Raw genomic sequence first — 14,088 nt, 5'->3', positions numbered from 1 at the left:
CTGGAACCTCCCATTCAAGGGTTTACCCAGAGAACTGCAGAGGGAGAGCCCACTCCCTGGTATGAAATATCTGTTTAGAATTTCGACTCCCAATTGTCTACCCCTGGAAAGTGGATGACAGACAGCAATTGAGAGTTTCCGTTCACTGAACAATCCAAGTCACATCCTACAGGATAAGGAACTCTGAGTTCTTCCCTGGAGGTTGATATAAACCATTGAGGTGATATAGCCCAACTGTAACTAAAACAAGGACCAATAAGGCCAAGACATCAGAGAATTGCAAATCCCAGGCGGTCTCCCATCCAGGTACTGACCAGGTCTGGCCCTGCTTAACTTCTGAGATTAGACGGAATCGGGTGCATACAGAGCATTGTTGGGGTAGACTCAATTAAATCACCCTGTAGACGGGACAAGGGAACTCTTCTCCAGATTCATTTCCCATCCCTGGGAAAGTCGATTGGACAAGATCTCGAGGGAGAGATAACTCGAAGGAAGGATGACACCTGAACCATATATTGTCCAACAGAACACCCTTGTAATACTCCAAGACCTAAAAGTCTTTCAGGGATGAAACTCAGAAACTAGAAAAGACCCCAAATCAGGGAAACAAAAAATCCTACAGGTCTATGTTCATTATTTATAGGCCCACTTGAACCAAAGAAGCAAGGATACTACTTTGAAAGTCAGAACCTGAGTTACTTGAGGTAAATACCTAGATCCCGTTCCCAAACTGGGACTGGAACTATCACCCCCAGAGAGGAAGATTCTAAACCCAGTTCAAAGAATGCTTCTCATCATACCTGGATTGCAGATACTCTGGAAGGAGAAATCTGCCCCTGGGAGGAAAACTTAGATTGGACTCCAAAAAACATTTAAACTTTGCTTCCCATACCGTGAGTTGAAAACCGGGCCGCCTGGGTGAAAACCAGGGATCCTAGCCACTAGCCCATATGGGAGTCCAAGAAAGAGTAAAAGGAAAACTTTCTTTTAGTCTTACTCTCTTGACGTGTGGTAGAAAAACCCTTCTTTCACCCGAAAAATCAGAGGCTAATTCTGCTAGACCAAGTCCAAATGACGCAATAAAGTTTAGCATTTGACGCACCCGCGGGCCAGGTAAGAAATAAATTTCTTAAAAATGTTTACATTCCCAAATATGAAACTGACAGTTTGCAGAAGGAAATACATGAACCGGACTCATGGCAAATATAAGTACAATACATATATTTAGAACTTTATATAAACGCATAAAGTGCCAAACCATAGCTGAGAGTGTCTTAAGCAATAAAAAACATACTTACCAAAAGACACCCATCCACATATAGCAGATAGCCAAACCAGTACTAAAACAGTTATTAGTACAGGTAATGCATCCCAAGAACAATGCCAGAACATCTATCAAGACGGTCTGAGGATCACTTGATCAAGAATCGTACTTTGGAAGCTTGGCGTTCTGCCGAAACGCCCTCATAATCCAACTCTGGAACCCCCCATTCAAGGGTTTACCCAGAGAACTGCAGAGGGAGAGCCCACTCCCCGGTATGAAATATCTGTTTAGAATTTCGACTCCCAATTGTCTACCCCTGGAAAGTGGATGACAGACAGCAATTGAGAGTTTCCGTTCACTGAACAATCCAAGTCACATCCTACAGGATAAGGAACTCTGAGTTCTTCCCTGGAGGTTGATATAAACCATTGAGGTGATATAGCCCAACTGTAACTAAAACAAGGACCAATAAGGCCAAGACATCAGAGAATTGCAAATCCCAGGCGGTCTCCCATCCAGGTACTGACCAGGTCTGGCCCTGCTTAACTTCTGAGATTAGACGGAATCGGGTGCATACAGAGCATTGTTGGGGTAGACTCAATTAAATCACCCTGTAGACGGGACAAGGGAACTCTTCTCCAGATTCATTTCCCATCCCTGGGAAAGTCGATTGGACAAGATCTCGAGGGAGAGATAGCTCAAAGGAAGGATGACACCTGAACCATATATTGTCCAACAGAACACCCTTGTAATACTCCAAGACCTAAAAGTCTTTCAGGGATGAAACTCAGAAACTAGAAAAGACCCCAAATCAGGGAAACAAAAAATCCTACAGGTCTATGTTCATTATGAATAGGCCCACTTGAACCAAACAAGCAAGTATACTACTTTGAAAGTCAGAACCTGAGTTACTTGAGGTAAATACCTAGATCCCGTTCCCAAACTGGGACTCGAACTATCACACCCAGAGAGGAAGATTCTAAACCCAGTTCAAGGAATGCTTCTCATCATACCTGGATTGCAGATACTCTGGAAGGAGAAATCTGCCCCTGGGAGGAAAACTTAGATTGGACTCCAAAAAACATTTAAACTTTGCTTCCCATACCGTGAGTTTAAAACCGGGCCGCCTGGGTGAAAACCAGGGATCCTAGCCACTAGCCCATATGGGAGTCCAAGAAAGAGTAAAAGGAAAACTTTCTTTTAGTCTTACTCTCTTGACGTGTGGTAGAAAACCCTTCTTTCACCCGAAAAATCAGAGGCTAATTCTGCTAGACCAAGTCCAAATGACGCAATAAAGTTTAGCATTTGACGCACCCGCGGGCCTAATACCCGCAATTACAAGAAGTAGTCAATTGAAAAAAGACTAAACCCCAGGTAAGAAATAAATTTCTTAAAAATGTTTACATTCCCAAATATGAAACTGACAGTTTGCAGAAGGAAATACATGAACCGGACTCATGGCAAATGTAAGTACAATACATATATTTAGAACTTTATATAAACGCATAAAGTGCCAAACCATAGCTGAGAGTGTCTTAAGCAATAAAAAACATACTTGCCAAAAGACACCCATCCACATATAGCAGATAGCCAAACCAGTACTAAAACAGTTATTAGTACAGGTAATGGTAAATTGAGAGTATATCGTCGATCTGAAAAGGGAGGTAGGAGATGAATCTCTACGACCGATAACAGAGAACCTATGAAATAAACCCCCGTTAGGGAAATCATCGTATTCAAATAAGTGATACTCCCTTCACGTCCCTCTGACATTCGCTGTACTCTGAGAGGAATCGGGCTTCAACAATGCTGAGAAGCGCATATCAACGTAGAAATCTTAGCACAAACTTACTTCACCACCTCCATAGGAGGCAAAGTTTGTAAAACTGAATTGTGGGTGTGGTGAGGGGTGCATTTATAGGCATTTTGAGGTTTGGGAAACTTTGGACTCTTGCCAATTACATGAAAGAAATGAATAGTACATACCAATAGTCACCCCACTACTGGAGGAAACCAGTAGAAAGCCAAACCAGTGCTGAAACATTACAGCAGATGATATGGAATAGGAGTATATCGATGACCCAACAGGAGGAGGAAAAGGACAGGTCCCTGTGACAGGTGTGGAAGGCTTGTGACTAAATCCCAACAGGTGAAAAATGTCACTACCCTTGCTCCAAATACATCCCTCCAACAAACACTGCACTCTGAGATGAAATGGGTCTCAACCCAGTCTGAGAACCCCTCTCACTGAAGAATAACAGGCACATCTTCATACTTTACCTTCCTCTAGCGGAGGCAAAGAACATACTGATTTACCAGGGAGGTTTTTATAGAGTTCTTAGGGTTTTGGAATCTTTGCTTCCTCCTAGTGGCAGGGAAGAGTATCTATCAGTTCTATCTGAATCATAAAAAATTGTGTCTGCTTAACTCTATGTGCTACATAAGGAGCCATTCGGACATCTTTATAAGTTCTCTTACACGAGTGATCTCAGGTGTTTAATTTATTTTTGCTTTAAACACTTCAGTACCCTTCATTTTATTACTCTAAACCTAGTGTCTAATGGGTTAATCTTCACATTCATATCGGCTGCATGATGTCTAGAGGGTCATGTGATACTAAAAAGTACTAATTCAAATAACCATATAACCCCTGTAAATACAAACTTGCAGATAGCTAAGTCAGTACAATGATGAACGACAAGGTGTCTCACCTAATCCTTTACTGCTTCTAGCAAAGCATTGGATGCCCCAACATAACATTCAAAGTCAAATGAAATAGGAAAACAAGCAGGATTGATTGTAATAAAAATAACTGTAATTATAAATATAAATGTATATATTATCCAGCGACATCAGCAGAACTGGATATGCAATTTTCAGATAATGAATTACTGATATTTATTAACTCAAACTGTGCAGAGGCTCTTAACTGAACAGTCTCTGGGTGGGTGAGGCACTGCGGGGGGTATGGAGACATCATAAGACATGAAAAGCTCAATCTTTGGGAGTTGGGTGGAAGCAAAAATATTAGAATAAGCCTCAGATGGGTGGGTAGGGAGAGCCTTTAATTCAGAATAGGGAATAAGGAGCCCATCTGTAGGGGTTACTCAAATGTCTCCCCATCATCATCTTCAAATATGAACGAATCAGGTTCCAAATTCTCTGACCCATCATCTTCATCATATGAGAAGTCTTCCTCGTCCAAATCTTCATCATAGTCTTCATGCCACTCTGGCACATACTCCTCATCATCATCGTCATCCTGCTCCCCGGCTGTGTCACCAGAGTCTGAGGTACCATCTGCAGTGCTAATAGGAAAGGGAAGAAAAAGAATGACAAAATGGTTCATTTCTAACGGCAAGAAAAACCTATTATTCAGAAGTCACTTAATTGTAGTGTAGTAGCATAAGCATGTGTTAGAGTGAAAACAAGACAGCAGGAAGATGAAAAATGACAGTTAAGTGTGTAATAGTCACAGGGTGAGGAATCCCGTCATGCAACATGGTGATAGGGGAGAGCTGTCGTGCAACAAAGTCATGGGGTGGGGAGAGCCATGGCGCAACAGGGTCAATGGTGCGGAGAGCCATCATGCTACAAGGTCCCAGGCTAGGGAGAGCTGTCGTGCAACAAAGTCACGGGGTCGGGAGTGCTGTTGTGCAACAGGATCTTAGGGAGGGGAGAACAGTTATGTAACAAGGACACAGGGTGAGGAGAGCTGTCGTGCAACAAGGTCACAGGCTAGGGAGAGCCGTCATGCAACAAGTACACGAGGTGTGGAGAGCTGTCGTGCAACAAAGTCATGGGGTGAGGAGAGCCATAGCGCAACAGGGTCAAGGGTGCGGAGGGCCATCATGCTACAAGGTCCCAGGCTAGGGAGAGCTGTCGTGCAACAAAGTCACGGGGTCGGGAGTGCTGTTGTGCAACAGGATCTTAGGGAGGGGAGAACAGTTATGTAACAAGGACACAGGGTGGGGAGAGCTGTCGTGCAACAAGGTCACGGGGTGAGGAGAGCTGTTGTGCAACAAGGTCACGGGGTGGGGAGAGCCGTAGTGCAACAAGGTCACTGGGTGGGGAAGAGCTGTAGTGCAACAGGGTCACAGGGTGGGGAGAGCAGTCGTGTAACAAGGTCGCAGGGTGAGAAGAGCCGTCATCCAACAAGCTCACAGGGTGGGGAGAGCTGTCGTGCAACAAGGTCCCAGGTTGAGGAGAGCTGTCGTGCAACAAGGACCCAGGTTGAGGAGAGATGTCGTGCAACAAGGTCACAGGGTGCGGAGAGCTGTCCTGCAACAAGGTCACAGGGTGCGGAGAGCTGTCCTGCAACAAGGTCACAGGGTGCGGAGAGCTGTCCTGCAACAAGGTCACAGGCTGGGGAGAACCGTTGCACAACAGGACCCTGGGGGAAGGGAGAGCTGTCGTACAACAAGGTCACAGGGTGGGGAAAGCTGTCGTACAACAAGGTCACAGGGTGGGGAGAGCTGTCATGCAATAAGGTCACAGGGTGGGGAGAGCTGTTGTGCAACAAGGTCACAAGGTGGGGAGAGCTGTCGTGCAACAAGGTCACAAGGTGGGGAGAGCTGTCGTGCAACAAGGTCACAGGGTGCGGAGAGCTGTCCTGCAACAAGGTCACAGGGTGCGGAGAGCTGTCGTGCAACAAAGTCACGTGGTGGGGGGAGCCGTCACACAACAGGGTCACGGGGAGGGGATAACCAATGTTCAACAAAGTCATAGGGTAGGAAAGATGTTGTGCAACAAAGACATGAAGTATGGAGAGCCATCGCACAACAGGGTCATGGGGTGGGCAGAGCTATTGTGCAACAAGGTCATGGGCAGGGGAAAGCTGTAGTTAAACAAAGTGCCACAAGGAGACGGGTGAGGGCCACTGAGCAACAAGGTCACAGGGTGGGGAGAGGCGTTGTGTAACAAAGTGCCAGAAGGTGATGGAGTGAGGGACATCGAGCAAAAAGGTCGTGGGGAAAGCAGTTGTTCAACAAGGTCAAGGGGTGAGAAGAGCTGTTGAGCAAAAAGGTGACAGGGTGAGGAGAGCTGTTGCACAATGAGGTAATTTGGTTTGGTGAGCCGTCATGCAACAAGGTCACGGGGTGAGGAGAGCCATTGTGCAGCAAGGTGACAGGGTGAGGAGAGCCGTTATGCAACAAGGTGACAGGGTGAAAAGAGCCATAATGTAACAAGGTTACAGGGCGAGGAGAGCCATTGCACAGCAAGGTCACAGGGTGAGGGCTATCTAGCAACAAGGTGACGGGGTGAGGAGAGCCGTTGTGCAACAAGGTAGCAGGGTGAGGAGAGCCGTTGTGCAACAAGGTAACTGGGTGAGGAGAGCCGTTGTGCAACAAGGTGACTGGGTGAGGAGAGCCGTTGTGCAACAAGGTGACTGGGTGAGGAGAGCCGTTGCACAGCAAGGTCACAGGGTGAGGGCTATCTAGCAACAAGAAGACGGGGTGAGGAGAGCCTTGTGCCACAAGGTGACAGGGTGAGGAGAGCCGTAATGTAACAAGGTTACAGGCTGGGGAAAGCCATTGAGCAACAAGGTGACGGGTAAGGAGAGCTGTAATGTAACAAGGTTACAGGGTGAGGAGAGCCATAATGTAACAAGGTGACAGGGTAAGGAGAGCCGGTGCACAACAAGGTCACAGGGTGAGGACTATCAAGCAACAAGTTGATGAGGTGAGGAGAGCCGTTGTGCATCAAGGTGACTGGGTGAGGACCACCAAGCAACAAGTTGATGGGGTGAGGAGAGCCGTTGTGCATCAATGTGACTGGGTGAGGGACTATCTAGCAACAAGGTGATGGGGTGAGGAGAGCCGTTGTGCATCAAGGTGACTGGGTGAGGACCATCAAGCAACAAGGTGATGGGGTGAGGAGAGCCGTTGTGTATCAAGGTGACTGGGTGAGGACCATCAAGCAACAAGTTGATGGGGTGAGGAGAGCTGTTGTGCATCAAGGTGACTGGGTGAGGACCATCAAGCAACAAGTTGATGGGGTGAGGAGAGCCGTTGTACAGCAAGGTCACAGGGTGAGGGCTATCTAGCAACAAGGTGACGGGGTGAGGAGAGCCTTGTGCGACAGGGTGAGGAGAGCCGTAATGTAACAAGGTTACAGGCTGGGGAAAGCCATTGAGCAACAAGGTGACGGGTAAGGAGAGCCGTAATGTAACAAGGTTACAGGGTGAGGAGAGCTTTGTGTAACAAGGTTACAGGGTGAGGAGAGCCGTTGCACAACAAGGTCACAGGGTGAGAGTTATCGAGCAACAAGGTGACAGGGTGAGGAGAGCCGTAATGTAACAAGGTTACAGGGTGAGGAGAGCCGTTGCAAAACAAGGTCACAGGGTGAGAGTTATCGAGCAACAAGGTGACAGGGTAAGGAGAGCCTTGTGCAACAAGGTGACAGGGTGAGGAGAGCCGTAATGTAACAAGGTTATAGGGTGAGGAGAGCCATAATGTAACAAGGTGACAGGGTAAGGAGAGCCGGTGCACAACAAGGTCACAGGGTGAGGACTATCAAGCAACAAGTTGATGGGGTGAGGAGAGCCGTTGTGCATCAAGGTGACTGGGTGAGGACTATCTAGCAACAAGGTGATGGGGTGAGGAGAGCCGCTGTGCATCAAGGTGACTGGGTGAGGACCATCAAGCAACAAGTTGATGGGGTGAGGACCATCTAGCAACAAGGTGATGGGGTGAGGAGAGCTGTTGTGCATCAAGGTGACTGGGTGACGACCATCTAGCAACAAGGTGACTGGGTGAGGACCATCTAGCAACAAGGTGATGGGGTGAGGACCATCTAGCAACAAGGTGATGGGGTGAGGACCATCTAGCAACAAGGTGATGGGGTGAGGAGAGCCGTTAAGCAAAAAGGTGATAGGGTGAGGAGAGCTGTTGCACAACTAGGTGATAAGTGAAATGAGGTGATAGGGTAGAGATAGAAAAAAGTGTGCTGGACATGACATACTCTGTGGTTGTGGTCATCATTTGTGCATCAAGGTGACTGGGTGAGGACCATCTAGCAACAAGGTGACTGGGTGAGGACCATCTAGCAACAAGGTGATGGGGTGAGGACCATCTAGCAACAAGGTGATGGGGTGAGGACCATCAAGCAACAAGTTGATGGGGTGAGGAGAGCCGTTGTGCATCAAGGTGACTGGTTGAGGACCATCAAGCAACAAGTTGATGGGGTGAGGAGAGCCGTTGTGCATCAAGGTGACTGGGTGAGGACCATCAAGCAACAAGTTGATGGGGTGAAGAGAGCTGTTGTACAGCAAGGTCACAGGGTGAGGGCTATCTAGCAACAAGGTGACGGGGTGAGGAGAGCCTTGTGCCACAAGGTGACAGGGTGAGGAGAGCCGTAATGTAACAAGGTTACAGGCTGGGGAAAGCCATTGAGCAACAAGGTGACGGGTAAGGAGAGCCGTAATGTAACAAGGTTACAGGGTGAGGAGAGCTTTGTGTAACAAGGTTACAGGGTGAGGAGAGCCGTTGCACAAGGTCACAGGGTGAGAGTTATCGAACAACAAGGTGACAGGGTGAGGAGAGCTGTAATGTAACAAGGTTACAGGGTGAGGAGAGCCGTAATGTAACAAGGTTACAGGGTGAGGAGAGCCGTTGCAAAACAAGGTCACAGGGTGAGAGTTATCGAGCAACAAGGTGACAGGGTAAGGAGAGCCTTGTGCAACAAGGTGACAGGGTGAGGAGAGCCATAATGTAAAAAGGTGACAGGGTAAGGAGAGCCGGTGCACAACAAGGTCACAGGGTGAGGACTATCAAGCAACAAGTTGATGGGGTGAGGAGAGCCGTTGTGCATCAAGGTGACTGGGTGAGGACTATCAAGCAACAAGGTGATGGGGTGAGGAGAGCCGTTGTGCATCAAGGTGACTGGGTGAGGACCATCAAGCAACAAGTTGATGGGGTAAGGAGAGCCGTTGTGCATCAAGGTGACTGGGTGAGGACCATCTAGCAACAAGGTGATGGGGTGAGGACCATCTAGCAACAAGGTGATGGGGTGAGGAGAGCCGTTGTGCATCAAGGTGACTGGGTGAGGACCATCTAGCAACAAGGTGACTGGGTGAGGACCATCTAGCAACAAAGTGATGGGGTGAGGACCATCTAGCAACAAGGTGATGGGGTGAGGACCATCTAGCAACAAGGTGATGGGGTGAGGAGAGCCGTTGTGCATCAAGGTGACTGGGTGAGGACCATCAAGCAACAAGGTGATGGGGTGAGGAGAGCCGTTGTGCATCAAGGTGACTGGGTGAGGACCATCTAGCATCAATGTGATGGGGTGAGGAGAGCCGTTAAGCAAAAAGGTGATAGGGTGAGGAGAGCTGTTGCACAACTAGGTGATAAGTGAAATGAGGTGATAGTGTAGAGATAGAAAAAAGTGTGCTGGACATGACATACTCTGTGGTTGTGGTCATCATTTCTGCAGGAACATTAGAAAGCTTCAAATCCTTCTGGTCTGGTTGTGAAAGATATCCCACACGGAAATCCTACAGCAAACAAGACTGTTAGCATATGCTTCCACGCATGTCATCGGGAAAAGAAAGATATGCTGCGTTAGGGTCTCACCTGGGTGGAGTGCTGTAGGATGCCGTGCAGTCGCTCCTGCACTCTCCTGACCAACTCAAGGCCTTGATTATATTTGTCAGCACCCAGCAGCTTTACACATGATGCGAGATCTGCACTCTGTAGGAGGCTGTCCTCTAGAAAAACACACAGAATCCTGATATGACACTACACACTCAAAGTTGAGGTTAAAGGGATAGTAAACCCACATTTTTTTTTATGCAACTTTCTAATTTACTCATATTATCAATTTTTCTCTCTTGCTATCTTTTTCTTTTTTTCTCTTGCTATCTTTATTTGAAAACTCAGGAATCTAAGATAAGGAGCCGGCCCATTTTTGGTTCAGAACACTGGATAGTGCTTGCTGTTTAGCCACCAATCAGCAAGTGCAACCCAGGTTCTGAATAAAAAATGGGCGGGCTTCAAAAGCTTAGATTCCTGCATTTTCAAATAAAGATAGCAAGAGAACAAAGAAAAATAGATAATAGGAGTAACTTAGAAAGTTGTTTAAAAATGCTGCTCTATCTGAATCACAATAGAAAAAAAAGAAAATTTATGGTTACCTGATAAATGTATTTCTTTCTTGACACGGTGAGTCCACGGATCATCATAATTACTGTTGGTAATATCACTCCTGACCAGCAGGAGGAGGCAAAGAGCACCACAGCAAAACTGATATATATCACTTCCCTAGCCACAAACCCCAGTCATTTGACCAAAGGGAAAGGAAGTAACATAAGGTGCAGAGTTGCCTGAGGTTTATGGAAAAATAAACTGTCTGAAAAATATAGGGCGGGCCGTGGACTCACTGTGTCAATAAATAAATAAATCAGGTATAAATTGTCTTTTCTTTCTAATGACATGGTGAATCTACGGATCATCATAATTACTGTTGGGAACCAATACCCAAGCCAGAGGACACGGATGATAAGGGAGGGACAAGACAAGTAACCTAAACGGAAGGCACCACTGCTTGAAGAAGCTTTCTCCCAAAAGAAGCCTCAACCGAAGCAAAAGTATCGAACTTGCAAAATTTCGAAAAAGTGTGCAAAGATGACCAAGTGGCAACCTTGCAAATCTGTTCCACAGAAGTTTCATTTTTGAAGGCCCAAGAAGAAGACTGGCGAAAATCCTTAGTCGCCTGCAAACAATATTTCAATGCACAAACCACATCCAGGTTGTGCAATGCACAACCCCTTATGAGAAGAAGGGTTAGGACACAAAGAAGGAACAACGACCTCTTGATTAATGTTCCTATCCGAAAACCACTTTGGAAAGGAAACCTAAGGCAGTACGCAAAACCACCTTATAAAAAATAAGGTAAGGAGAATCATACTGCAACGCTGAAAGCTCAGAAACTCTTTGAGCCGAAGAAATTGCAACCAAAAACAAAACCTTCCAGAATAACAACTTAATATCCAAAGAATGCATAGGCTCAAACGGAGCCTGTTTAAGAACTCTAAGAACAAGGCTAAGACTCCATGGTGGAGTAACCAACTTAAAGGATTACTTTCTGTTATAATTTTTAAGCTAAACAACTAACATATTAAAGTTAATAAACATTAATTAAAACCTACTGACCTATATTTTCTCCAAAATGAAGTTTCATAACGTTCTAAAAGTTATATCTTTTATTCGTCGATGATGTCACCTTATCCTGCCCACTATTTTCAGCACTGCATGTTCAAAATACTTAAACCAATAACTTTGTATTTAAAGCGCCATTTTGAAACCTAGGTATTGTAAACGGATTGTTACAGAGCAAAGGATACCCACAGAGTGGGTTTGGAAAACAATTAAATTTGCAGACAAGATTTCTGATATACGGTAGAGATATGTTAATGAAATGCTATTGACAAAAAGCGTATTTGGGGTAGTTAGTTAGTAACAGGCATAGAAAATATTTACTTACAGTGGCCCTTTAAATATAGGCCGGATTCTAACCAAGGTGACAAAAAGACTGAACATCTGGCACGTCCGCCAGACGCTTGTGTAACAAAATAGACCAAGCAGATAACCCCCTTCTCCAGATCCTCCTGGAGAAAAAAATCCTAGGAATCCTAACTCTACTCCAATAGAAACCCCTGGTTTCACACCAATACAGATATTTATGCCATATCTTATAATAAATCCTTCTAGTCACAGGCTTATGAGCCTGAATCATGTTCTCAATGACCGACTCAGAAAACCCACGCTTAGATAATATCAAGAGTTCAATCTCCAAGCAGTCAGCTTCAGAGAAACAAGATTTGGATGAAGGAAGGGCCCCTGAAGTAGAAGGTCCTTCCTCAAAGGAAGTCTCCAAGGTGGAAGAGATGACAACTCCACCAGATCTGCATACCAGATCATGCAGGACCACGCCGGTGCAATGAGAATCACAGACATCCTCTCCTGTCTGATTCGGACAATGACCCGTGGTAGGAGAGCGAACAGAGGAAAAACATACACTAGACTGAAATCCCATGGAACCTCCAGAGTATCTAACAGTACAGCCTGAGGAACCCTTGACCTGGACCCATACCTCAGGAGATTGGCATTCTGACGAGATGCTATGAGATCCAACTCCGGCTGTCCCCATCTGAGAATCAAGCTGTAAAACACCTCCGGATAAAATTCCCACTCCCCCGGATGAAAAGTCTGTCTGCTCAGAAAATCTGCTGCCCAATTGTCCACCCCTGGAATGAGGATTGCAGACAAACAGCAGTTGTGGGTCTCTGCCCACTGAATAATCTTGGCTACCTCTGTCATGGCCAAGGAACTCCGAGTTCCTCCCTGATGATTGATGTAAGCCACTGACGTTATGTTGTCCAAAACCTGATAAACTGGGCTGAAGCTAACTGAGGCCAGGCCAGAAGAGCATTGAAGCTTGCCCTCAGCTCTAGGATATTTATGGGAAGAACCGACTCCTTCCGAGTCCATAGACCCTGAGCCTTTAAAGAGCCCCAGACAGCTCTCCATCCTAGCAAACTGGCATCCGTGGTCATGATCACCTAAGTAGGTCTGCGGAAGCAGGTTCCCTAGGAGAGAAAATCCTGAGACAACCACCACGGAAGAGAATCTCTTGTCGCCTGATCCAGAGCAATTCGCGGAGACAGTCCTGTATAATCCCCATTCCATTGTCTGAGCATGCAAAACTGCAGAGGCCTGAGATGGAACCGAGCAAATGGAATAATGTCCATAGCTGACACCATCAGACCAATATCCTCCATACACTGAGCCATTGATGGCCGAGGAGAGGACTGAAGGGCAAGACAAGAGTTGAAGATCTTTGTTCTTCTGGCTTCTGTCAGAAAAATCTTCATTACTAGAGAATCTGTTATGGTTCCCAAGTACACCATCCTTGTAGCTGGAATCAAGGAACCTTTTCCTAAATTCACCTTACATCCGTGGGAGTGCAGAAAAGACAACAACAACTCAGTGTGGGAGTTTGCTTGTTGCAAATATGGCGCCTGAACCAGAATTTCGCCCAGATGCGGCGACACAGCAACCCTCCGCAATCGGAGCACTGCCAGCAATGCTCCCAGGACCTTTGAGAAAACCCTGGGAGCTGTTGCAAGACCGAATGGAAGAGCAACAAACTGAAAGTGTCTGTCTAGGAACACAAACCACAGAAACTTGTGATGGTCCCTGTGGATGGGAATATGCAGATACGCATCCTTTAAATCAACTGAGGTCATAAACTGACCCTTCTGAACTAAAGGAAGAATGGAACGAATAGTGTCCCTCTTGAAAGACGGAACTCTGAGGAACTTGTTTACGCTCTTGAGATCTAAAATAGGTCTGAAAGTTCCCTCTTTCTTGGAAACTACGAACAGATTGGAATAGAATCCCAGACCCTGCTCCTGTACTGGAACAGGAACTATCACTCCCAGGTTGAAAAGATCCTGGACACAACGTAAGAACGCCTCTCTCTTTATCTGGTCTACAGATAATCTTGAGAGAAGGAGCCTGCCCCTGGCTGGAAAAGTCTTGAACTCTACTTTGTATCCCTGGGAAACGATGTCCATTGCCCAGGGATCCGGAACATCCCAAACCCAGGCTAAAGCGAAAAAGGAAAGTCTGCCCCCTAGAAGATCTGCTCCCGGACAGGCTTTGCTCCCAGACAGGCTTCTTAGATTGCTTCCCCTTGTTCCAAGACTAATTGGACTTCCAGGAGGACTTAGAATGATCCTGCTTGGAAGAGGAGGGGGAAAACTTACCTGAAAAGTTTCGAAAGGAACGAAAAACATAATTTATGCTTACCTGATAAAT

General features: G+C 46.3%; 1 protein-coding gene across 1 annotated transcript in view; it reads right to left on the bottom strand.

The window, feature by feature from the left end:
* Positions 1-4,057: 4,057 nt before the first annotated feature.
* The window catches only part of CUL9 (cullin 9), a gene marked incomplete in the record, with an annotated part of 1,346,550 nt that continues 1,336,519 nt past the window's right edge, over positions 4,058-14,088 (bottom strand). Inside the window, 3 exon segments of the mRNA XM_053712774.1 lie at positions 4,058-4,572; positions 9,673-9,761; positions 9,841-9,974. Of these exon segments, the coding sequence (XP_053568749.1) occupies positions 4,368-4,572; positions 9,673-9,761; positions 9,841-9,974 (428 nt within the window).

The sequence above is a fragment of the Bombina bombina genome, chromosome 4, assembly GCF_027579735.1.
Source record: "Bombina bombina isolate aBomBom1 chromosome 4, aBomBom1.pri, whole genome shotgun sequence".
NCBI classification, from domain to species: Eukaryota; Metazoa; Chordata; class Amphibia; order Anura; family Bombinatoridae; genus Bombina; species Bombina bombina.
This window is presented reverse-complemented; position numbering and strand designations above follow the sequence as displayed.